At 27.8% G+C, this 26,806-nt stretch overlaps 1 protein-coding gene across 2 annotated transcripts; it reads left to right on the top strand.

Annotated features, from left to right (window-relative positions):
* Nucleotides 1-1,595: 1,595 nt before the first annotated feature.
* LOC145840139 (general transcription factor 3C polypeptide 1-like) lies at nucleotides 1,596-26,732 on the top strand. 2 transcript variants are annotated; one of them, XM_082947280.1, is made up of 46 exons: nucleotides 1,596-1,828; nucleotides 3,382-3,496; nucleotides 4,531-4,610; nucleotides 4,998-5,067; nucleotides 5,409-5,512; nucleotides 6,141-6,227; nucleotides 6,556-6,715; nucleotides 7,123-7,251; nucleotides 7,619-7,751; nucleotides 8,454-8,572; nucleotides 8,932-9,055; nucleotides 9,285-9,480; nucleotides 9,641-9,689; nucleotides 9,826-9,964; nucleotides 11,026-11,135; nucleotides 11,557-11,667; nucleotides 11,783-11,896; nucleotides 11,956-12,062; nucleotides 12,129-12,237; nucleotides 12,516-12,607; nucleotides 12,793-12,892; nucleotides 13,483-13,541; nucleotides 13,922-14,131; nucleotides 14,410-14,524; nucleotides 14,612-14,641; nucleotides 15,464-15,542; nucleotides 16,411-16,451; nucleotides 16,882-16,920; nucleotides 17,519-17,668; nucleotides 17,800-17,969; nucleotides 18,374-18,467; nucleotides 18,775-18,881; nucleotides 19,016-19,157; nucleotides 19,449-19,518; nucleotides 19,977-20,076; nucleotides 20,452-20,579; nucleotides 20,787-20,838; nucleotides 20,904-20,943; nucleotides 21,191-21,318; nucleotides 22,035-22,267; nucleotides 22,497-22,617; nucleotides 22,844-22,897; nucleotides 23,267-23,366; nucleotides 24,308-24,397; nucleotides 25,105-25,262; nucleotides 26,311-26,732. In XM_082947280.1, exons 1-46 carry the CDS (start codon nucleotides 1,602-1,604, stop codon nucleotides 26,402-26,404), a joined length of 5,079 nt encoding a protein of 1,692 aa, XP_082803406.1. In that variant the 5' UTR covers nucleotides 1,596-1,601; the 3' UTR covers nucleotides 26,405-26,732. The 2 variants fall into 2 exon arrangements, with proteins under 2 accessions (XP_082803406.1, XP_082803407.1); XM_082947281.1 differs by lacking the exon at nucleotides 14,612-14,641.
* The last annotated feature ends 74 nt before the right edge of the window (nucleotides 26,733-26,806 follow it).

Raw genomic sequence — 26,806 nt, 5'->3', positions numbered from 1 at the left:
CTACTCTTTTAGTTTTGAATAATTTATTTTTTAATTTTCTCAGAGTAATCTTTAATAAACTTTTAGCTTTTTGTAGGAAACACACTTTTTTATTAAAAAAAGTATATATATAACGTTAAAATTAAAAAAAAAATTTAGTCATATTTTTTCAATCATAAATCTGTGTCCTACAAGTTGTTTGTAATGTTAAAAAGAACATTTCCTAAAAATTCTAAGTATATTGCTTTAAAAATTAAATATAAGATAGGGTTTTAGTGAATTATTGAAAATTCCTAGAAAACTAGCCTTGAAATTTTTGCTCCATATGTTTCCATCAGGTTTTTTACAAAGCTAACTGTATCTCAATAGTTAGTTCAGTGTTTTTGATCTGGTATCATTTAGTATATCCTAAAAGCTTTTAAATAAGAGACAATGTTAATTTTTGTACTAAGAAAGTGTTGGAACCCTAATAACATTTTTTTTCAAAATTATGTTTTTTCTCTTAATATCAACTCCTTTTGTTTTTGTATTTTTTAGTATTCAAGATTAATTTGCAGTAAATTTGTTCACTCGGTGACTCTTAATATTTTTTTCAATTATTTCACAAACGCAGGCTGACTCATGACAGTAACTTTTTTGGATTTAATAAAGTGCAACTCTGTTTTAAATGCTATAAGTTATTATTTATTTATTTTATAGTATCTTAACAGTAAAGAAAAACTCTTTTTATTACTTGATTTTAATTTGTGTAGTTTTTTCTAAGCTACTAGATGCTGTTTACCTGTTTAAAAAAAAGTAATTTTATAAATATATAGAATTATAGTTAGTGAGTTCAATAGGTTCTGCATGGGAAGTGCAAACTAAAAATATGAAAAAGACTAGTTCATTAAAAGTATATATTTTTCACTAGTCATAGCCAAATTGCTATAAATTTTTAAGTGTTTTTTTATTAATTTTTAAACAAGCTACATGCAGGAATTCTTGTAAGTAAAGATGTTTTCAATTGAAATCTTGTTTTTTAGCACCTTTAAGCTCCAGAACTTTAAAGTTTTTGTACTAATTATCATTACTGCAAGTTTATTGTCCATATGATGGACCTAGGCATCAAAACCAAGGCCACTTAAACAGAAAGAAGTTTAAATATGATATAATAAAGGTATATTTCCCGATTTTTTTCTTTAGACCTAACTGTAAAAAAGAAAATAGATTATAATGAATTTTTAAGTTTCTGAGAAAGTTCAAAGTGTAAAAATTTCACTCTATACATTTGTATCAGAAAGTTTTCACATTATTGACTGTATCTCAAATGTTGAATGGAACTTATAAACCTTATTGCTAATAAACCTAAAGAAAATTGCTTATACAAAACAAAACAAGTACTAACTTTTGTAAAAAAAAGATGTTTTTGTGCATATTAAATTGTCAAATAGACTTTCCAACTTTCATATACAAATTTTTATTAAGTAACCTTATTACATTTCATTTGTCTACAAAATCATTATCTGCATTATAAATTTAGAATTCTAACTAGGTTCTATAAGTTATAAGTATCTTTGAGGATAATTCAAAAAACCTTACATATCTGACATAACAGGGTTTTAAAAAACTAAGTTCAGTAGATAATGAATTTGTTTGAAGTTCTTGTGGAAGAAATATCCCTTGAAGGGTTAGATGGAATCACACTACCAACACTTTGGCTTAGATTAAAAGTAAGGGACTCTGAAAAAGCAATTGTCCTTCCCCAACAAAATAAAATAGAGCCAGTCTTTTGGAACTACTTGTGCAAACATGATGAAATGGACTTTTACAAGATACCAGAAGCCAGAAGAGAGCCTCAAATTTTTGACAGGTTTTAGACAAAGAAGTTAATGTTATTTTATTTAAATTTGTATTGCTTTTTATTTTTTAACTATTAAATTATTTGAAACTAGTTTTTATTAAGCTTATATGTCATTACATGAGTAAATTAATTAAATTTATGTTTAACTTTTTAGATAGTTTTTTGATAATTTTTCTTTACTATAATGCTAAATAATTGTACATTTTATTACAAGTTTGCTTACATAATCATCCAAAAAATTACAAGTAATTTAGTACATTTTTACTAATTTTTACTTAAATGAGTTTTTATCTAATATAAATTTCAAATTTAATAAAAAAACAATTAGACTTTATTTTTTATCTTCTAAGACTAAAAATTCAACTCAATTTAAAAAAATAATTTCATTTTAACTGATTTGCTCAGACATTTTTTGATATTGAGAGTGATCAACTTATTTTTAGTATAAGTATTTATACAATAATAATAGTTTAGTTATTAAAGTTTATTAAAAACTTTTAAACTTTTTTTATTTTTTAAATGGTCCTTATGAAAAAAAAGTTTGGAAAACTTGATGTAGACTGTATTTGAAACAGTCACTCTTTTAATTTTTTTCTTAAAATTTTCAATCACCCTTTTCACAACTTAGTCTTATTTTATTGAGTTGTAACTAAGCTAACTTTTTTCAGATTTGTAAAGCTCAAAATATTTTTGAGATAAAGCTGGTTAAAGTCAGAGACTACAGTAGTTTTAATCAAGACCCCCCAATACCTAAGATAACTGTTAAAGGGGATTTTCCTTACTTTAAAAAAATGTCAGGCTAAAGTGGTCTCATTCAGGCTAAATGAAAAAAATTTCGCGCACAAACCCTGTTTTAAACAGAGATATATAAAATTTAACATTTGATTAAACTTTATTGAGACTTTAAACTATAACATCAAAATAAAATTAGAAATAAATAAGTAAAAAAGTGTCAAAAAACTAAAAATACAAGTTCAACAGCTGTGTCAGATCACATTATAAATTGTACTTAATGTACAAATGAAAGATAAATAGTTGACAATTTAGAAATAATAAAAAATTAAGGTAATAAATTTGAGACTAGTATTAATAAAGCTATACCAATTTATAATAAGTACTCTAATCTTATTTTAAATAAACAATTAATTAAATCGGAATCAACCAACTACTAAAAGTTTTAGATTAGTTCTTTACTTTTGTTTTGTTAATAATGTGTTACTTATACATACTCGTTTATATGGTTCGTTTTTTATTTAAGTCAGTTATTTTGTTATTACATTAATGTTTGTTTGGTATGATGAATGTGTACTTTAAAGATTTTGACATTATTTTACTTATTTTTTCAACTTTTATTTTCATAATGACTAATGCTGTGTCAAAACTTGTCAATAAAGTTTAATATAATCTAAAACTTTTTTTCAACTGTTATCCAAAGGTTTATGTACCCCATCCAGTACTGTATTATTTTTCATGTTGTTTGCAAAGCATGAGCAATAAACAACTGATTTCTTCAAACAATGTATAACAAAAACTGAGTTTACAATCTGAGTTTTGTTATAAAGGTTCCAGGGGTTTGACGAGAAAGCTGCGTATCACACCGCTTGTGCCCCTGACGAGCTGGATCAGCTGGATGAAATCTACCCTGTTCATCCCGTTCCTTCCAACTTTCCTGTGAAGGTAAGATTTTCTTATAACAAGTCTATAATTTTTTATCTGTACATAAAAAAAACTTTAACTTAAGCACGTTCAAACTTTTAGCTTCTTTTTTATATTATTTTTACAGTAATATTATACCCTTTATACTGCATTAGATTTAAAAAATTCAACTTTATTTCATACAGATAAGCGAAGCTGTTGAAAAATTCAAGTAACTATTGTATCATGACAATGAACAAAATTATAGTATTTTATTTTTTAAAGGAATTATTTTATAAAAAAGTTTGAACTCTGAACATTGTATTTTTTACTATTCTTTTTGAACCAGAAAATTTGGATACAATTACATAAAGTTAACTATTTGAAAATTACTAAAATGGTTTTAAATGAATAGCATCGCAAAATAAAAAAATGTAAATGCTGATAATTTTCTTTTAATGATATTCTTTTTCGAACTCCATATTTTCACTTCAAAATATTCAGTAGTAGTAATTTTTATGACCATAGTCAGTAAATTCAAGATGTTTTATTTATACTTAACTGCATGATCATTAACAACAATCCAAGCGAAATTCTGCGTTTTTCATCGCATAGAATGTTGATGGTGGTCGTGCAGTTATAAATATTGTTTTGTTATAAATATTTAGAAATATAATAGATATAATTGTCAACTAATGAAAATTTTATCATCTCTTCAACAAAGAAGTATACATAGCGTAACTATTGTTATAGTTACTATATTACAGCTAAGAAAATATTATTTTAGTAATAAAACTTTAGACTATATTTAAAAAAGTTTTAAGTCATTTATGAATAAAAGTTTTGTTTACAAAAGTATTTTAATTTATAGATTAAAACTAGAGATTTTACATATAACAAGTTTTATTTCCTAATAGATCTTATGGCAAATTCGTAACAAGTTTGAGAAACCGAAGTTAAAAGATCTATAGACTCAAAATAAAATATATTAATTTATCTTTTTGTTAATATACACTTATTACCTGTAAATTACAAAGTTTACGTAAGAAATTAATGCTTTGTATAACTATTTACAGGGATCGTGTAAAAATTTTAAAGAAAGAGAGAATATAAATTCTGATGTAAAAAGTATGTCAATGGAAGTAGCTATTGAAAGGTTTTTTACTTTAACATAAGTTTTGATGTTTTTTATATTATTAATGAAATGAGTTTTTTTAAATGAAAAAAAAAAATCAGCTGTGTAGTGTTCTTAACAAAATTATTATTTTTAAACTTTCTACATACATAACAATTTTTTTTTTTGAAAGGTTTACATAAAATTGTAAATATTTTAACCTAATTGTTGATAATTCTTAGTAAGTTAGTGTAGATAAAACTTTTTAGATTGAAAATTAAATAATTCTTTGTTTTGTAAATTTGATGGTTTTTAAATTAATGTTTTAAGATAAAACATTCAAGTGCTGTATTTATTTGTTTTTACTAAAAAGTGTATAATAGTAAAAAGTGAATAAAATAATATATTACTACTTACTTTTGAAACCAGATTTGGTTTGAGAAAAATTGTTATAGTTGCATCTCAAAACCTTAGAAGTAGCGTCCTTGGACATTATGGAGTAAGTTTTTGTACACACTTTTACAGCCTTAATTTAAACGCCAACTTAATGTTAGAAAGAAGGTGAATTTTCTAGTAACGTTTTATAAAAAATAACTCATAATAGCTTAAGCTGAAATGTGCTGCTTTAAAAAAACGCTTTGTATATATAGGTTTTTTAAACTACTTAAAAAACATACTAACAATAAAACTATATGTTTAAATAAACTCATGTCATTTGAAGTTTTATGTATGTTGTAATCGCCTTTGTACATTTTTGGGTATACAACATGGTTATACAAACTGAAACAATCTTTAAAACCGCATTTATGTTGAGAGTAAATACTTTAATTTTTGTTGCAGTTTGCCGACAATCAAAAAGACAAGCAGTACTGCTTATTAGAAAGAATTGGAAGGTCCAGGTTTCAGGGTGAAATTCAAAGCAAATTAAATTCAATTCGTCTTTGGTTTAGTTTCATTTAATAATTATGTTAGATTATCTTGGTACAATGATTTTACATTCTTACAAACTACATTGACATCACATTGACATGGTTACATGACAATTCAAATTCGCACAACTCAAATTCCGACGATTCAAGTTCTTAAAAATATTTTAAAGGCTATATCTTAAAAAATAATATAAATTTGAAAAAAAAAAAAAAACTTATGTAGATCTTATTAATATCTACAAGCAACTTTTTCTTTCTTACAAAATCTTAAATATTTTTTAAGATATTTTAAAATTACTAGAAATAAATATGTTTTTTACTTAATTTAAGACATATCTCAAAAAATATATAATGATTTGCAAAAAGCAAAATTGGCTTGTGAATATTAATAAGACCTACATATGTGTTTTTTATATTTGACAAATATACATTACATTTTTAACTGTGGCCCTTTCAATTTAATTTTAAAAATTGAATTGCCGGATTTTGAATTGTCTGAATTTGAATAGTCGTGCACCCATTTTACAATGATCTTAGACATACAAAAAGTTTTTACAACTTTGAGTATTTTTATACCCTAGTAGTAAGTTGAAACAGTACTGTTTGATATTACGACCTTTAAAAAATATTTTCATTTTAATAGCGATTCAAACAACTCTCATTCAAGTTTTATTACAAACGAGCTGGTGGAAAGCAACCTCATATACAAGCAGAGTCACGACTACATGAAGTTTGTTTGGTTTTCAATAATAATAAGTTTAAAAGAGTAACTTGAGGTATAAAATAATCATCATGCTAAAAAGCTCTAAACTACTGTGTAATAAGAAACAAGTCAAAAAAGAAACTGCACAAACTTTCATTTATTCAAAAACTTTTTATTGTGCAAATAACAAATGTTAAAACACATTTTTTGTTTTAGACACTAGTTTTTAAATGATTCACACCTACTATTATTTGAAGCAATATGCCCAAGTAGTTTCAAAATACCGTAAGAAGTTCTGTTTACTCACTAAGACAATACATGCATAATTTTATATTCCGATCAATTCGTTTCACAGTCCGTTGACGGGCAAGATGACGCACCAGATTCTCTTCCAGCTGGCCACGAAATGGCGGGAACTGCCCAACCCGTTCCAGCTGTTCAGGGAGAGGGTGAAGAAAATTTTGAAGGAAACGGAAGACGGGTCGATGTCCTGGGTGAACCTGAAGAAAATAATGGTTTGATGAGTGCTGTTTTATGTTAAGATATATATGTGTTTGATTTTGTGTAACAAGGATGATGGCATACCTTACGTTATTTCAAGTGTATTTTTAGAAGCTGGCACTAAGAGTTTTCTCAAATCAAATTTAGTACTTAAATAGTAAAAATTAAGCTTTTTTATATTTTTTTCAAGTATTTTGATTTTCTATAAAAATATGAAAACCATGCTTTATCACTTTTGCCCACTTTTGCCGTCACTTAGGGGCTTCTCTTATGCTCGTCATTTATATTTAAACTTAAAATATACAGTGTAAGCTACTAATTGTTTTTTCTTATTCTCATCAAAAGCACTTATGTGGGTTATAAGATTTTATTTGTTTTGATTACTTAAAAACGTCACTTACATTGTTTTCAATGTTTTCAGAATATTAAAGATGCTCGTTTCAAGAAAATGAAAAACAAACTAGTAGCTAAAGGCGAAATAAAAGATGTCTCGAAAAAATTGAAATATTCTAGCAATAACAGAATGTTTCAGCATGCGGTGTATGATGATGTGAGTATGATTCGATTGTCTCTGTAAATTTTTCAGGGTCTATTTACTAAAGTTTATTTGTTCTGTTTCTGCTTAGTTTTGTAGATATAAATATAACTTATTTTTGAAGAATGTATAAAGAAATCCCTAAAAAAACAAAAGTTAAAATAAACATAAGAAAGGCAAAAAAAAAATTAGCACTACAGTATAGAGTTAAATAAATATTTTTTATTTTATACGTACAAACTTTATAGAAAAAGTAGAAGTATTCTCAAAAAGTAAACAAACCTAACAACATGGAAATTCTTCAAAAAAGTATTAACATAAATTTACTCACATGAGAATTAAATTTCTTGTTTTTTTTTCTTATTCTTTTATCGACAAACAGCAAAGTGGCGGGGAGCAGAGCAACAGTAACGGAGTGAAAGACATCAGCAGCGTCAGGTGTTCTCACGACGAAGCGAACGACGCGCCCGACTGCGTAAGAGAGTTCAGTCTCATCACCCAGTGTTACAGATACGGTGCGTTTTTACTGTTCATTTTCACAAGCGTAGGTTGAACTGTTTCACGCTATTTCGTAATAATTCTAACGTTTATAAGAATTAAACTAGTATAAGGATATAGTTGTCCAGGTCTACTTAGTTTTATGAAGATTTATAAACATTCTTTCAAATTTTATTTATGCTGCTAAAGTACCTTATCATTGGTACTTACGCAACATGAGTAGAAGTTTTTGATTTAATACTGACATGATACTGATAAAAAAAGTACTAAGGATTTTTTAAGTAAAGTTTTCACCATATTAAAAAGTTAATTTTTGTATTTATAGTAAATAAAATACTTTCTTTTTAATTCATTTTGTTGTATTGTAAAGAAAAGTTTTTTTTAAGTTCTCAATTTATTTAATAACACCATAAATCTATAAAACCTCTGATTTAAAACTTAAAATAAGTTGAAGGTTTGGTTTTTAGAACAATTAATTATAAAATAAAACCATCGGTTTGAAAAAAAAACTGTTCATTAATTTTGATTGTGTGGTCCAGCTAGTACGTATACTAGCTTCTATTCAGGTTGCTGTTACATATTTAAAAGTTTTTCTGTTTTCAGTTTTGAAAAACAAATTCCCAAAAAGTTTTTCAAAAGCCTAGAAGAAACACTAGCGCGGGACAAAGTTAAACAGGTAAAAAAATCGAGGTGCGTTTTTAAACAAATAAACTTTGCAGTGATGACCAAGGCGGGGGCCGGCTGCAGTCAGAACGACCTGCAAGATTTAATTCGGTTGTTCGGAAAGTTGGAAGCTCGTCACATATTCCGAGTGCTCGACAGAACCAAACTGTTCAAAGTTTGTTAACTAAAAACGTATAAACTGCATTTTTATATAAACTCGCTAGCGTAGCTTCTTATATTTTGTTACGGTTTGGTTTTTTATATAACACGCTTTTTGCTAATTGATAAGTAAGTAATAGCAAAAGCTAAGCATCAATAGTAATATAGGTTTATAAACTGATGATTTGTAAATACAATTTGATTAAAATTTCTTTGTAGCGCTAAAATTATAAACTGATGCAGAGAAGTTTTAATTTATTTTACTATTACTTCTTTATAGGAATCCTAACGCTTTTGTCTAATTTAGCTTAACAAGTTTTGGTTCCAGAAAAAAAATCTCTATGGATTTTTTAAATCCCAAAAACTATTTAACAGTCGGTGATAGTCGACAAAAAAAGTCAGCGCGAAAAAAGGCTCATCCCGAACTCTGTGGCCCACAAGAGCCTCTTAACGTTGCAGATGGCCAAAGCGAAAACCGACTACAACGAAATCGTAAAAAGTAAGGGCCTTTTTTTCGTGTTGTATTGCCACATGTGTGTAGGAAATTTATTTGAAAAATTTTTGTAATTTTTTTTTTATTCAAAATTTTATTCAACGATTTTTACTTTGGCTGAAACTGTTTCTCCTGAATAGATCTACAGAGCTTAAAAAAAAATTTATATAATTTTAATGATTAAGATCTCATGTATAGAGCACTCTAATTCATACAGTTTTCTAAATTTTGTTAGAAACTGAGGAAAGCATCAGGGAGCAAGAGTCCGAGTTGGCGGTTGAGATAGAAGCGCAGATCGGCAGCGGCAGCAAACAGTTGAAAAACGTCAGGCTGCCGTCTGTTACGTTCGACGATTTCGCAAAGCAAATCGACCATGACGAACCCGAAGAAGTTGCTCGACCCGAAGAACCGGAAATGGCTGTTGCCTTAGTGTGCGTGTTTGTAATTTTTTGAAAGTGTTTGTACTTTTTAACCACTCGATTTTTGACATGGCTAGAAAAAACAGTATTCCTTGTATTTTTACCTTTTTTAGGTTAAAAAAAGTATTAAGTGTAAAATATTTGACAATTTTTAATCTTTTTTTTTTCACAGAAACAACACAAAGTCACCGGAAAAAAGTTCAACAACAACAAGTGATTTGGTTAGTTAAAGTTTAACAAACGCGTCACTGAAAACTATAAGTATCGTTTTAGTTATGTGATAACTTTAATACTTTTGAGTGTATACTAACTGTTGCAGCTGTGATTATATTACCTAAACACAAATAACTGTTCCAGAGAAAAGTTCAAACTGCCAAGTCGTTGCAAAGACAAGGATATATTCTTCAGTTCATGAAGAAGCACAAAGTCGTCGAAGGAACAACATTGATCAAGAAAGAATGTCAAGAAAAGGAGCTCGAACTTTTCCCAGATAGAAGTACTAGTTTTACGTTTCTTATGATTTTTTTTTTGAACAGAGTTTTGTTTGTTAAAGTTTTAAAGCATTAATAAATTCAGCTTTTGAAAAGCGTTTAGCTTTGTTTTTCATTCAAAACAGCATATCACCTTCATTGATATTATCAAAACCCTACTTTTCCTCATTGTACGTAACTTTGAACTTTGTCAAGCAGTGATAACTATAGTGAGTATAGTGAAAATTTGTAATAAATTGCTGTTGCTGATAAATTCTTTACACAAATTGCTACAGAAACTAAAAGTGATATACACATATACATTTAATAGATATGTATAGTAAATTGATGAATCTAGGAGCAGCGTTTTCATGGTTGATAAGCATAGTTTAGTATACTACTGCCCACTGAAAAAGTTTACTGCTAATTTATATTTTTTGTAGCCGTTTATATCGCTTTTATAGAGTATTTATCGAAAGCCATGAGCTGCGAGGTAGCACTAAGCTAAAACACAATACGTATCAAATCTGGTAGTCATTTTTTGGCATTATAAATTAAAACTTTGAAGTTTGTATCAGTTAAGATTTTTTTGGTAAAAACAAATAAAATCATGTTATTGCCAACGAGTCCGTTAAAAAAGTTATTTATTCAAGCTATAATTTTTATTATTAAAAGTTTATTTATGGTCTTTATAAAGCCATCCTGAAAAAAATCTCAATTTATGTGAGTAAATAACTTCGTCTGTGTAAAGGGCAGAAAGTTTGAAAGCAAAACTCATAACGGAATATTGATTGAAGAGCAAAAGTGTGACTTTTAACATTTTCATACAAGTCGTTTAAAAAGTTATAACAAAATATAAAATCTTTTAATAAGTTATAAAAAATGTAAAATCCTTTAATAAGTTATAAAAAATATAAAATCCTTTAAAAAGTTGTAGAAAATATAAAATCCTTTAAAAAGTTACAACAAAATATAAAATCCTTTTATAAGTTATAAAACATACAAAATCCTTTAAAAAGTTGTAAATAGTACAAAATCCTTTAAAAAGTTGTAGCAAAATAAATAACTTTCACAATACGTTTTTTAGAGGAAAAACTAGACAAGAAGACTTTGAAGCGCTATTTGGACAAGTTGGAAGATCAAGGCCATTTGGAGCGCAGAAAAATTGAAGTTGAGTTCGGAGAGTCTCGAGAAATGGTATTTGTTTTGCTTGTTGTTTGCAATCGTAAAAACTGTAAAAAAGCGCGTGTAAAATTGAATTTACAAAGTATAGTTCGTATGGGAACAAATAAAAATTAAAGTTGATCATCTACAAGATTTCTGTTTGTGTCCGAAATACCACCAAACGCAGTTTTTTTAAAAATAGTAAACATTAATTTTAATTTATACATAAAACTGAAACAAAGCCAACTAAAATATAAATTAGTTGAACGTTATGTTGCTATTAATATGATTATAATTATATCAAATAATAAAAGATAAGCAAATTTTGTACTGTTAGACTGATAAATTTTTCACTTACTAGTCTGGTTTATTTCTTGAAGGCTACTAAACTTAACTTTGTATGTCTAAATTTATAAAACTTAAAGTTAGCTAAAAGTAACTTGAAAAATCTCAGGTTGAATATGTCATATCGAAATGTGCCACTCAAAAGGACATAGAGCAAGCAAAGCACAGTAGCAAATTTAAACTTTACATGAACGACTACAGAAGACAAAGTGATTTATTGGTTAGTTTCGCGTTTACACAGCAGTGACAGCCTGGTAAAATTAAGATTTGATTTACAAATACCAACTACAATTTTTGATTTACTCGAAAGCATAATAACTTATAAGTAATTTTAGCCGATCTCGAGTAACAAGCCCGCTCCGTTGGTAAAAGAAGAAGACCTCAAGAAGATGTCCAAGCTCATAACGGACAAAGATCTGTGCCGCAAAGCAAAGTTTGGCCGCGCCCAGGTAACTCAATTTTCAAATATCGCCTTATGCATTTTTAGTTGCAAACTTTAAACTTTCAGCTGATCCACGAGTACATTTGGTACCTGGCCTACGGGCACCCGGACCAGAGCCGCATGCACTGCTTCAACGAGATATACACGAACGCAAAGTTCCGGGGCTGGAAAAGGTAAGAGTCGCGCAGAGTTCAACTGAAACTGCCGTTCTTTGAGTTTACTGTTTTGTCAAATTGCAGGTACCTCCCGCCGATACCGTCGGCCGAGCCCGGTTGGCTGACCATCAGAGACCTGATTGCGCAGCTTCCGCTCTCGATACTGTGCAGCTTTCACGACATCAACGTTTCTGTTAGTTTTTACGGTTTAAATTGAATTACAGTACTAAATTGCTCATGCTATTAATGTTTGTGTGAGTTTTAGATAAAAGTTAGAGTTGTGTTTTTTGAATATGTTGTTATAGAAATAGTTTTTTAAAGACAATAAACAAAGATCTCTACTCCCAAATGCAGAATCAACACAGTGTACTTGTCTAAATCTTATTAAAAAAATTAATAATATTTAGAAAAATAAATTGTACGCATTCATACTATTTTGCTAAATTGTAATTATATCATTTTTTTTATCAGACTGCTCTGATGGAGTATTTGACTGATCCGGAAAAAATAAACTACTTGGTACGTCAACTTCCCCTTAGGACTGAAAATATCATTCCAAGCCGGTATTAATAACTTTGATTATTAAAAAAAAATATATTATATTGGCAGCTAGAAAGCTCTATTAAAGCTCTTAAACTTTATTTTTCTGATGAAGTAAAATTTTTAATCATCTGTGACTTTTTTTTTTGCATTTAACATTAAACTTAGAAAAGTGGTTAGTTGTTTATCATATCAGTTGGAATTTTAGAGATTACCTGAGCTCGTTCTACGACACACTGGACCGATTGTGCTTCATGGGCTTGATCACCCAGAGGACCCACAGGAAAACCCGAGGCAACACAGTAGATGTTAGTTTGATAAACAAACAACTTGATGCAAGTTTAAATAAGCGCTGCTAACAAAGTTAAAACAATTATTTTTATTCTTTTTTTGTTTGTTAAGTTTATTTCTTTTTATTTCTTATCTCAGTTAAAATATAAGTTTTATGTATAATTTTGTCTTATTTCTAAAAATGTAATTTTTAAAAGTATAATAAATCTTAGCTGTAAACCAAAAGTAATCATTTTTACAGCTGAAGTAGCTTTATACGGTCCTTACTGTATACACTTAAAAAATAATTTTTGCTCGGAGTTTCTGCAAAAAAGTGCTATTTATATAAACGTAGTTGTTAATACTTTTACCTAATAACATTAAAAAAAATATTATCTTACTATTTGAAATAGAACAAAGCTACTTTTGATTATTTTTGCTGTAAATATCGGTGTTTTACTAATTAATTAAAAAAATTATATTTTATTTTTTTCACTTACTCTTTTTCCTTTTGTAGTCATAGATAAAAATATTTCTAAACTTTAAAACTTGCACTTCTACATTTACCGCACTGCATTCTAAATTCTTAGATGTATACGTTACTCAACTTTAAGTTTTATTTAATCAGGAGAAGGTCTATGTCCACAAAACTTTGAAATTGAAGGATACTTCTACATCTAAGCCAAAGTTTGTTGTTTTTTTTTGGCATAAATATTTAAGTAGATTGCTTTTTCTATAGCATAATTGTAAGAAAAAGTCAATCAATAAGATGTTTATAATAATTAATAAAACAATAAGTATTTAAAATTCTAAATATTCTAGTTTAAGTAAAGTTCTGTTGTTTATTAAACCGGTAGTACTATAGACATTAAAACTAAAATTTTAATTAAAATTATTTTATCGTTTTATAAAAAGAGCGCTACTAAGTTTTTAAGTAACAGGGTTTCAAATGTTAGATTGAAAAGTTGCTGTAAGTCTTTAAGCTAGATTTTACCCCAGCTACTAGGTGAACAGCCGATTTCTTATAAAAAAATAACCAAAACAAACCCTTTCAAACAAAACCGCAGCTACAGCAAGGTATCCACCGACCAGGAGTACCCGGTGACCTGGTACCGGCTGAACGAGTACGAGGACGTCCGTAGCTACTGGTACGACCTGCAGAAGTACAGCCAGACGACCAAGCTGAACAGGCGGGAGCATTTGAAGGCCAACCTGGAGGAGAAGGCGGCGCGGAAGGAGGCGAAGATGAAGCAGTTCGTCAGCATGCACATAAAGCTGTGAGTTTTCGTTTGCAAATAAAGTTTTGTTAGCGTAGCATTGTGAGTTTTTGTTGTTCGGAAGGATGTTTATACACTTTTTAAAAATCGCTAAAATATGGGTTTGTGGGTTTAACATAAGGTTAAAATCATTAGAACCGTCTTACAAAAATATGAAGAGCTTAAAAGGGTGACATGAGATGCTATAATGATATGTAAAAACTTTTAAAGTTTTTAACAATAGGCAAGGCAAGTTTTACAAACATTTTTTCAATTTTTACTTATTTATGCGAAAACAGGACGACAAGTATAGAAGATGATGGAACTCAACCGGGCGATGGTCTTGGGGCTGCCGGTTTGGATTCATCTCTCTTCGTGCATTTGTACAGAAACTGGAAACGCGTGGGCAAAAAGGTAGGATTGTATAATTTTTTTTTTTGTTTTGTTGAATGTTTTTATTTAAATTATTTAAACAACTATTATTGTTTTTATTCCTTACAGACAAAACCCGCTCTAAAAATAAAGCTGAAGGTTAGTTTTCGCATCGTGTCTGTGAGCATGTTGTACCGTGAAAATGACTAACTTTGATTGTGTGCTTTTTTATCACAAGCTAGCATATTTAATATTTTTATTAAATTTGTAGTGTATTTTTGATTGTTTCATCACTTAAATACTTATACGAGTGTTATTTGTTTGTACAACTCCTGGGAATTGAAGTCTAATCAACACTAATGTTTGAAAAATTGTCTGCAAATTTTCAATTGCTACATACACTATCTTTGTTTGATGTACTATTTTTATGATCTATCTTAAAGAATTTAACTAATGTTTAGTAAACAATTAGCTGTTTGGTCTTTCTCAATTAATTAATTTTGCATGTTCGCTTATGTTTATGTTTTAATTCCAAAAATACTCAAAAATATTATCATTTTCAAATACACCTGAATAAATTTGGCTGCAACGCAGTATATTTTTATATCAAGTTTGCTTTAAAGCAGGGTTTTCCAAACTGGGCTATGTGGCGCCCTTGGGGGCCATTACAGAACTTTATGGGGCTAAAGGAGGGGGTGGCATGAAACATAATTCACAGGGGACCATGAGGTCATGGTTTGAAACTTACACTTCTTGAGTTGATGATGAGTAAGAAAAATAAAGGTCTTAGGCTGTCTTAATGGTATTCTTCTGAGAAATTTTGTTGGAGGGAGGCATAGCTTTTTAATTTGTTCAAAAGGGGCCTTTAGAAAAAATAAAGTTTAGGAAGTCCTGCTTTAAAGTTTTGAGCGTTTTGAAATCCATCACGATTTTTACGTCTTTAAAGTTTTTTATTTTTTCGCTAAAATGTTTTTAAAATAGATTGCTGAAGAAAAACCAAATCTGAAAAGGAAAAATACTGATTCAACTAAAAAAGAAGCAAAGTTAAAAAGGCTTAACTGTAAGTTTACAACTTTTATAATGAGTATTTTAGCTGAAAAAAAAGTAGTCCGTGATGAAATTTTTGTTGTCTAAATAAAACTAAGATTTTGGCTTATACTAATGTTTCTATTAATGTCTTAATGATTGTTTAAAACGATTAGTTCATTTTTTTTAAAACCGTTTTTTTTAAAAAGCATAGTTTTTAAATTTGACAAGTTTGATGAAAATTTGGTATTTTTCAATATGTTTTATTATAATCTTTAATTGGCGTTAAAGCATAAAAATGAAAAACAAAATTAAACTATTAAGATAAGTTTAAAGTCAGTATAAAAAGTTTAGAAATAAATACACTAATAACTTTTTTAATATTTTTATTGACTAAATTCAAAAAAATAATTATAAGGCTGTCAAAAAAATTCTCGTAAAAGTTTACTGGCATCACATAAAACTTATAAGATAGTTAATTCAAAAAATGTACAACTTTTTTTTCGGTTTTACTTATTTACAGCAAAAATATATTACTGTTCAATTTATTTGAAAACATCAGAGTTTATAAAAATCAAGGTTATAGTTGATAAGTTTTTGACTGTAATATCCTTGTGACAACCATGTTCGTAAGAAATGTAATATTTTATTTTTTTAACTTTATTTCTAACATTTTTTACTATTTTTTATTTATTTATTTCCTATCTAAACTATACTTAATAATGAAATAATTGTAAACATAAATAAACCTTCTTGTTCTTTACCTTAGTCTAACTTTATAACCTGTAAGAAAAAAAATAATCTGCTTAAATTTTTTATACTCACCCACTACAAGTTAGTTTGATAATAATAGTTGAGAAAAAAAAAAGAAAATTGTTATATAAACAGTATTCAATTTCCAGGTGGAGCCGTTGTTAAAAATCAATCAAAAGTTTTGAAACGAGTTAGTTTTAACTTATCTTCTTAAAACTAACTTTGTGTGACCGGAAAAAAACTATAACTGATTAGAAATAATGAGAAAGTTGATAGTGTTAAATACTGAACTTAATATAATTGATATATTATTTTAATTCTATAAACACAGTAAATAGTTAGTTTGAAAAAGCAATACAGTTTTTTTGGAATTCTTGAATTTATCTTAAAGTTGTACTCAGTTTTGGAATTTTGCAATTTAGTTTATAACTTTATTGTTAATATTATCTTGAAATATTTTTACAATGGGAATTAAATGGAAGATTTTATAAATAGGTTTAATTTTTCTTAATGATTATTTTATTTTAACAAGTTATAATATTTAAAGTTATAATTTATTTAAATTTGATTTGTTTAATTTCTTAACATTTACTTTATTATATTTAAATATTCTATCACAGAAAAAGCCTAAGCAACCAAACAAGTTGGATATTAAAAAAGTAAGTGTTTTATTGTTTTTAATTTGAAGAAAAATTGTTACTCATTTGTTTGGTAAAGATAACTTCTTTTTAGTTTTTAAACCAAAAAAGCTTTGACGTGTCTAAATAAGTTTAAATACTCAATTTTTTTAATTTTGAAAATGTAACAAAATTAACATTATTTTTAAAACTTTTTGTAATATTTTTGTTTTTTTAGAAACTTTTGATAATGACTTCCTGATAACTGTCAAACGAAAATAAAAGTGTCTAACTACTTCTTTAATGTAAGCTTCTTATAGAAGTTTAAAGATGAAAAACAAAATTAAAAGTTAAACAAATCTACAGCAGTTATATTTTAAACTACAAACTTTATTTTAATGTTTGATAAAATTTTCTTACTGTACAACAAAAAACATTGTTTACATTACTTTTTTATTACCAATTTTAAAAGTATCTTTTAGAGACTGTATTAAACTTAATAAAAATATTATTGTTTTATATGCTGTAAAAATTCAGTATAAAATTTACAAGGTAAGAGTCGAAATGCTCTGCCTGGAATAAGTTTGGTTTAATTTTTTTTTTCAACATTTCTGCTGAAATTTACATTACACGTTAACAGCGAAGGAGGGAGGAAATACAGAAAACAATAGGCAAGAACATGATTGAAAATTCCGAAAGCGCTGGAAGGAGAAGGACCAAGTTTTGCAGCTACGATCAGGACAACTTCCTCATTCACTGCTGCGTCACCTCCGGCCTCATACAAAACTTTGTTAGCTGCTTTTTACAACTTGTTACCAGCTACCTTAAGCATAAGCGCTCAGTAAACAATGTGCAAAAAAAATTAAAATGCTTCCTGTTCTCAATGTTGTTTTGTTGTCGACGCATTCTTGTTTTGCACAGTTGAAAGTGGAAAAGCAGAAAAACAGACATTTGACGGTCGTTTCCTGGTCGTTCGTCTGCAAGCTGTACTTTCAAAATTTTCCCGACGCGAAACTCGTCAACTTCGACTCGTTGCGAAGAAGGAGCCACCACCTCATGCAGAAATCCGCTAACAAAGTTCACGTCTTCAAGTAGTTAAAAGTTGCATTTTGTTGTAGTAAATGTTTCGTGTGTGTTTTTGATTGTAAATTGTTAGATCAGATTTTTTACAGTTTATCATAACTTGTAGTCACCATAAGCAACCCATCATAAAACTAACAACAATTAGGAAGGTAACAAACGTTTCTTGGTCACAAGTAATACATGTAATCTACATGTATTTATTTTTTAGGAAATTTCATACTTTATCAGATGCTGTTTTACTTTTTTATAAGAGGTTGTTTAAATTATGTTGAAGACATATAGCCAGAGACAAGAAATTAATAATATAAAAATTATACTGAAGTTAAGCGAGTTTTAAGTGTAAGTTAAAACTTAACATTAGTAAAATTAATATTTAAATAGTTATTTAAAATATATATTTGATTTTTTTTAGTTATAGCATGCTCATGCACGACTGCATCACTTCGGTAACTGAAGAACAAAAGCAACAGTTTTTTGAAGGGTTTCAAGATAAAAACAACCCAGAGGTATTTTGTTATTTTTTTATAGTTTGAATAAAAGCATATAAATTTATTTATTATTAAGACTTTGTGAAACTCTCTAACGACAAAAATGTGAGCATTTAATTGCCTGATTTACAAGTCACTAATTTTTAAAAATTAGCTCAATTTAAAAGTTTATTGAACTGACTAAAAGTTAATTTTTAAACAGTGAAAAGTTTTGTAAATGTCACTCGGCTTGTGGTTAAAAGTTTTAATTTTATTTTACGTTCATTTGCTTTGTTGGTTTGATGTATATTTTGTTGTTGCTATACCTCATATTCAAAAATTCAAGCAAATTGAGAACTTGTACGTGAGAGTGCTGGAGTTTGTCAGGGAAAGAAACCAGGGGAACGAGCTCAATTACGACATTCCCGACTCTGTTAACTGCATCAAAAACAGGTTAGGTTTTTTTTTTTAAATAACAAACATTTGTATAAATTTCAACGCTATACGACAGATAAACTTAAGATTAACAGTCAGGTTTTTTTTGGCTCAGTTTGAAATTGTAATATTTTTTTAACAACACAACAAAGGCTGATCGAATCCGGAGTGTACGTCAACCAAGCGAAGCCGAAGCACAGCCTGACCGGGCTGAAGACGACCAACTGCGTGCTGAAGGGGGTGGCGGAGAACGTCGTGTACTGCTGCTTTTTCATGGACGACAAAGCCAGGAAGGTTTGGCAGAAAAATAAATACTTTGCAATTTATACTTGATAGTTTAATGATAATTTAATATTTTTGATAGTTTGCCTTTTCTAAACTAGAAAGTTTGCATGTTACAAATGGGCAAAAAAATAATTACCAGTGTTTGTTGTTTTACTATGTTGATCAAGTTTTTTAGCTTCCATCATCTGATTTAGGATATACTGTTGTTGTTAAAGTTTTTTACAAAAAAAAAACTAGTACAAGGTAACTCTGTAAACTTTCAATAAAATTCTATGATGTAATTACCAAAATACTTTTCAGTCCCTAAACTCAGCTATGAACATTCCAGACGTAGTGATAGAAGAGGTTTTTAAAGATTTACAGGCAAAAGGTTGTTTCATATACCGTACAGTATCTTTTTCATTTCTAAAAAGAATTCCTAAACTGTTCTTTTGTTTTCAATGTCATTTATGTTTTATTAATTTCAAGATAGTACACAATGCAAAATTTTTCTTAATTAATTTATTTAGTTTTTGAATAAAGTTTTTAAATTAAGTTTATTAAATTGTCTAAAATTAAATCCAAATCATTTTTCAAAATTAAAATTAGTTTTTACACTAAAAGACATCTCAATTACTCATTTACCTCATTACTTTTTAAATATATAAAGAAATGTTGTGGTACAATAATTTTTTGTTACTAAAATTTATAATTAGTTTTGGTCAACTTATAGTTTGTTTTTTAAATATGCCATTCACTATAAAATAGAAAATTGTTATACTAAAAAAAGTAATAAATTTTGGTACAAACTATTTAAGCCAGAATTTTTATTGTTATTAATAATTGTAGGTGTTGTCGCGAAAAAGCAGCCCAAATCTACCGAAGAAAACAAAAAAGCAATTTATCTTCCTTTCCATAGAAGATCATACCCACTCTATAACTTTTACAGGCATGCTTATTTAAAGCTATTATTTATATAAATAAAATTGGTTCTGATTTAAACGAAGCTAATTTGGGAGTTTTCGTAGATGATCTTCCATTTTTTTAGTTGTAACTAAATTTAAACTATTTGCTTAAAGTTAAATAAAGAAAAAAATAGACAGTTTATTTACTTAAGTTGATTTGAAATATCATAAATAAACGCTTAATTTAATTTAAATATTAATACTTTTTTTTTGAAATAACTCAATTTATAACTTAATATCGACTGTTTTAAATATTCATTGAACCACAATTTAAGAAACCTAAGATTAATTCAATGAACTAAATAGTTCTTAATTTATTTGGGTCTATTGTTTATTCTAAATAGTTATTGTGACACCAGAATGTACAACTTTGACGTCATAAAAGACGTGGTTTTCGCTTCCAGCAAGTTTTTGAACCTGATGAACGATCGCAAACACGTTAAAGTTCATAGGAGCAAAGATGCAGGATTTTTACCGGTTGCTGTCGGTTAGTATGTTACAATATTGAAATAAAAATATTATAACATACAAGTTGTTATGAGTAGTAGTGGTTAACAATTTATTACGTTATCATAAACAAGTTATTTTTTTAATCCCTTTTTTTAGTTTGTTTTGTACTCATTAAATAACATATTTTATTAGATAGCAGTTTTGTCAGAGTTGTTGTATACCTTGCAAACTAATTTTATTTCAGGTTTGTATTTTTCACAAGCTCTGAATATTTTCATCGACTTCAAAAGTAAAAAGTAAGTACATAAAAGTATTACCTTAACTAAAAACACAAGTAGTTAACAAATTTAAATTATTTTAGAAATAATTCTGAGCTGGAAAAGAAGATTCTAAAGGAGAAGGTAAGTTTTCACTTAAAAATATTATGGAAATTTTTAATCTTGTTGTAGTCACTTGTATATAACTTTTTTTTTTGAGTAAGTATTAGTTAAATTAAATCTTTCTTCACTATCTGGTAAAAACTCACAAACACTGCAAAACTTAACATAAAACATGTAAAGTAATAAGCTACTGGCTTAAACGATTTCTTTTTATATTTATTTTAATTAAAAGTCGCATAGTTTCTTAACAAAATAAATTGTTACTTAGACGCCTGAATGGCCAAAGGAATTACAAGGCAATCACAAGAGACCCCCAATTCACAGTTTTGAACTTTATCTTGAAAACAAGAAAGCGGGTAAATTGCGTGGAAAAACCAACAAATGCTCGCATTATAGGTTAGTTGTTTTAATTTAAAAGTAGGTGTGATCTATCTAATAAGTATATTTATTTTTATTTACAATTATCAGTTGATATTGTTGCCAAGCTCTGGTATTTTATTAAGTTTTGAGTAAAATATCATCTTAATATAAATCTTACAATGCTAGATGCTACAAAATTTAATTCTTTTTTAAACTTAATTATTGATACCAGCAATACTACTATCAGTCCAAACTGTTTGATAAAAATGGTTTTAGGCTGATTCAGTCTTAATAAATCGGTGATTGTCAAAATATCTGTGCTCATAAGATCATAAGGCATATTTGACAAAAATAGTTTGAAAAAAATGCCACCTCAATAGTCAGATTGTCTGTAATACTAGAAAAAGTTTTAATTATAGGCAACATATAGAATAAAAAGTATTTTACATATATATATTAAAATATATACGTCTTTTAAAGCTATGTTTCAATGCTCACTAATATTTGTGCCTGATAATAAGAATTTAAAGTTCAAAAATCTTAACTATTTATTATGGACCATAAGTTTTCTAACTTGTGTCATACGACTTTATCTTCCGCAACATTTTATCAGTAATCGAATGTAATTGCAAAAAGTGGAGCAAAGATTTTTTTTATTAATTATACGAATAAAGTAAAAGTATTTTGACAACTAAAAACTGAAACGAATGCATTTCAAACACTACTGCAAACACTAAAGTGTAAATTTCCAGCTCGACTACGAAGCGGGAGTTCAGCTTGTCGGGCATGGAGGGAGTTCTGTGCGGCGCCGACTCGACCGGCATGCTCCAGCACAACGACCTATTTCGATTAACCGACGAGGCGTTGCAGAAGCTGCGCGCGGTCAAGTACGAGCCGGAAGACGGTGCGGTGCACAAGCACGACGACGTCGCCCCGCTCCTGCTCAAGGTTCTCGAGAGGAAAACGAAAGACGAGCCGGAAATCGGTGAGTGGTGCAGTTGATTAAGAAGCTGTTGACCGTTTTTTTGGTCATCGTTATGTTACTTTTGGAAAAAATGCTATACCAGCTTTAGCTTAAAAAAATGCTTTTTATCATCAAAGTGGTCTGTGTTGTGTATTCATTGCTATGTCTTTATTAATAAACGTTGTTCTGGGTGAAGAACTTTTGAAATATTGAAAAAACGGTTCTATCAAAAAAACATTTTTGCAAAAAGGTTATCCGCAGTACAAACTGGTGAATATAATTGCGAAGCGAGGTGTTTTCCGCGACGACGTCACACGTTCCATAGACCTGCTCGTCCAATCAAAAGCCGTTTTCAGCGTTGGAAATTTTGTGTGAGTATTTAAATTCTATTTTGGTTTGTAGTTCGTGGTAGTTTTAATTTAGTTAAACTTTACCCCTTATTCTAGATCTCTTATTTCAAGAGTTTAATCAGGTTTCGGAGATTTGTTTAAAAAAATATTTAGTTTTAATTTTTTTTTTTTGATCAGTATATTTTTAAAGTTATTCTAAAATATTTAGTTTATTTAAAGTAATAAATAAATGAACAATAAACAACAGGCGGAGACTTGTATTGAACGAACACGCTTCAGCTTGGTTTGTGTCTCCAAACAAGTTAGCGATATATTTTTTTAATAATAGTTGCAATGTTTTAATAAACTGCGTACAGCATATAACATCACATAAACTAATGTTACTAAATCCTATCAGTTTGGATAGAAATTAAATTTTTTGTATGAAGTCTAAAGTGTAAATTTACTTAAACAGTTTTTTCTCACTTGATTTTGTTGTTTTGAATTTAAGTTTCAAGTTGAAAATTATGAACTAGTTTTATGAAAATAAACATCGAAAAACAAAACTTAAAAATTCAATTGAAAATTTATTTAAAAAATGTAGTAGTGAAAATGGCTCGCTGTTGAAAAGTATTTGCGTTTTTTTGAACAATGTCATTAATTATTTTTTAAAAATACGAAATGCTTGCAGAGATGAAAACAAGTTTATATGCCGGCCGTGGCACGTTCTGAACACGGGTGAAGTGCAGTACAGACCTGCCAAGCAAATGTTTGCTGCTTTGTTTGAACATGTTAGTTGTCTTAATAATATCTTTAAAGTCTTAATCAAGTATATCTTGTATCAGTTTGATTAATTAAAGAAATTTAACTTGATTTTTATTATATCAATTATGTAAAAGACTCATATATGTCGTCAACTTTGCTTAAGGTTTCGTCAAAAGTAATAAAACTACAATATGTCTAAATTGAACGAAATCTGACGTAAATTTTTATTTTTTAGACTCTACATTTTTGAATTTTATTTACTCGCTTTTAGTTGATTAATATAACTTTTATATGACAACTAAATCTAGCTGTAATTTGTTTAAAACAAAATTAATGTATTTTTACAATTTCTTAACATTTCATAACATAATATACACGGATGCACGACTATATAAGAGTAACTGAAATTCTAATTCCGACAATTCAAATTCTAATAATTAGTAATTATTGTGAATTATATGATTTTACAAATGTTTCTTACTATTTTTTTTACTATTATAATCTTTTTAAGTACACCTACATGAACTATTTTATTTTCTTCAAAATTAAAAACACATATGCTTAAAAGAAGCTACTAGCTAAAATGTGGCTATTTTTTATTGGTTGTGAATTTTCTTTTTTAACAAGTACTTTTTTAACTTAAAAAAAAAAAAATTAATCTTATTAACCAGACTTTTTTTCAATTTAGATAATCTTTTATGAGAATTAAACTTGTTATTATTTGAACTGTCGTGATGAGTATACGCGAAATAGTTATTGTTTAATATGTTAATACTACATTTCTATTTAAAATTCTTTAATTAACATATTATCAATACGTTAACTTTTTAAATACTATTTACGTTTAGTGTGCTGTTTTTAAAATATTTTTTTAGTTAGTTATATTTAACTGTTTAGTTTTTAAATTTAATTAGTTTTTTCAAAGTTTTAATTGTACATCAACAACTGAATTTAATAAATGTTGCAGATTTTTAACAATCCCAGTTGTACAATCGAGTATCTGTTTGGGAAAATGCCAAGTATGGCTCAAAAAGTTGTGGTGTTAGAAATGATTGATGTAAGTTCTTAACTTTTTATTTATTACAAGTTTAAAGACAAATGTGTCTTAAATTTCTACTTCACCATAAATAAGTTTTTATGTTTGAAAAGGCAGATAAAACTGCTACTTACTAAATTTATTAGATTTCTGGTTGCTTATTTTCTTTTTTTGATGTATTAATTCGGAAATCAAATTTCCATTATTTTATTAATTTACAAAATTAATGTCAAAGTTTTGGTGTAAAGACATTTTTACAGTTTTTTTCTAACTATTAATTTCAAAGAGAGTTTAGGTCAAGTTATTGCCACTTACTTGTTTAAACAACACTATTTATAATACCTTATTTACATACTATTCTTTATTTATTTGCTATCAACATAACTTTTACTTATAAGTAACTTGGTATTTGTCCTAGAGTGTTTTTTACGAACAAAGTAGGTTTTTAATGAAAATATTGTATTACTTCATTATTACGCTTGAAATAATGATAAAGAACTTATTTATTAAAGCCAATTTCCTAAAAATTATAGCAATCTGTTAAAGCAAATTAGTACCAATCTGTAACAGCAAAGCCCATTTAACTATTCCCAATTTGTTCTTTAATTAAGTTTTTAAACTACTTTTACTTCTAACTAATACTATAATCTACAAAAACCAGTTTTATTGATAATCTTAAGTTTATGTGTAATAATCATGTTTAAGTATCAATATACATTTTTTTACAGGTTTTGGTCGACTTGAAGATTGTTGAAAGAAAGTGCAGTCGAGAAGAAGACAAATATCTTCAGAGCTTCAAGAGCAAAGTTTCCAGGCATTTCCAAAAACGATGTTACATTTCAGAAAACGACGATGTTCTGAAGCCTTCTAGAGAAGCCATACCCAGGTTTAAAATATTTAATAGCCTTTTAATACGTTGCACTAGTATTACGTTGATTGTTTGTTGTGTACTTTTAGTATAAATTTGAAACATAAAGTTTTTTTTGTATGTTGTAGAGTATAATTAGTGAGATTGGTTTTTATTTGCTTTTTATAAAAGCGACTTAAATTGTTTTAAAAATGCTTAATTTTGGTATGTATTCCAAAATTACTCATTTTTTGTTAAATTGGTTTGAGAAAATTTTTAAACTAAAAGCTAAAATGTTTTTTTTTTCAATTTTATCCAGCTATATTTTCAGAATTTTGTTTATTCAAACTAGATAATTATATAACTACTTATTGTAAGAAACAAAAAAAAAATTTTAAACTTACAAAGATTACTTTGAATTTGTTTTCGATATAAGCTGTAATGATATGTTAGAATAAATTAAGAAACTATTTATAATTCTTTTAAAACATTGAGCAGATAAAATCAACTCTCTTTTTTTAGTTAACTAGTTATAATGTGAATATTTATTGGGTGCATGACTTTTTAAATTTTGACAACTTAAATGTCAAAACTATTGTTAATTATCTCACATAATTTTAATTATCTCTCTTAATTATCTAATAAATAATGTTAAACAGTTTTCTATCACTATAAACTTATTAATTAGACTCACGTGAGCTTTTTTATTTCTAAAACTTTAAACAATTTCTTTAGATATGGCTAAAATAACAATTAAATTATACTTAAATATGATAGTTTTTAGTTATTTAACTGTTTCTATAAATATATTTTTAAAGTTTTTACCATCATAATCTTATTCTTAAGACCTGCATAAGCATATTTATTTAAAAAAAAGTATCACTTTTCGAAATGTGGCTCCATAAACATATTACAAAGAATTTTAATTTTCATGTTATTTCCATATTTATCTCACCAATTTATAAATGTCTTAAAATTTTCTACAGCAGTTGTTTTTTTTTTATAATCTTTTGATTCTTAAAGTAAAAGAGTAAAGCAACGTCTAAAACCTGTTTTAGTTTTTATTTTCATGAAATTTTATTTCCAGGTTGTCCTACTTTTTGATGAAGTGCGAATCGATGGAGAAAAGCCACAACGACCCGCACTGCACTTCCAACAACTTTATCAGTATTTTTCGTTAAAACGAAAAGTTGGATGAGCTTTTGCTGACAAGCATGTTGATGTTTTAAGTGTTTTTTTTTTACTTTAAAATGCATTTGTAGAAGTTATCACACTATGAAAACTTAAAAAAGAAGAATGTAGTCTAGTTTGATTATTTTTTAGAGAACTACCTTAACACTTTTCGTTTTATTAAGATGAATTTCTTATTAATTCAGTTATAAAGGTTTATTGTTTGAAAATGAATTGATTTATATATAGTTTGTATAACTATTATCTAATTTTAATATAAATTACACTTTTTTATAATGTTTTCAGTTAGGTTTTTTAGTTTTATGCGAAGGTTAAATACACAAAGCGATAATGTTTTTTATTGTCCATACCAAAAACAAGCAAAGGAATTTTATTTTCTGTTAAAAATATGG

The sequence above is a fragment of the Thalia democratica genome, chromosome 7 (assembly GCF_965202585.1).
Source record: "Thalia democratica chromosome 7, ktThaDemo2.hap1.1, whole genome shotgun sequence".
NCBI lineage: Eukaryota > Metazoa > Chordata > Thaliacea > Salpida > Salpidae > Thalia > Thalia democratica.
This window is presented reverse-complemented; position numbering and strand designations above follow the sequence as displayed.

Bases quoted from the DNA above. Each gene is read 5' to 3' on its own strand.
- LOC145840139 (XM_082947280.1), top strand. From the start codon at position 1,602: ATGAATTTGTTTGAAGTTCTTGTGGAAGAAATATCCCTTGAAGGGTTA. The intron at 7,752-8,453 runs GTGCGTTTTTAC...TAAACTTTGCAG, and splicing joins CACCCAGTGTTACAGATACG to TGATGACCAAGGCGGGGGCC. The intron at 19,519-19,976 runs GTTGTTTCATAT...TAATAATTGTAG, and splicing joins TAAAGATTTACAGGCAAAAG to GTGTTGTCGCGAAAAAGCAG.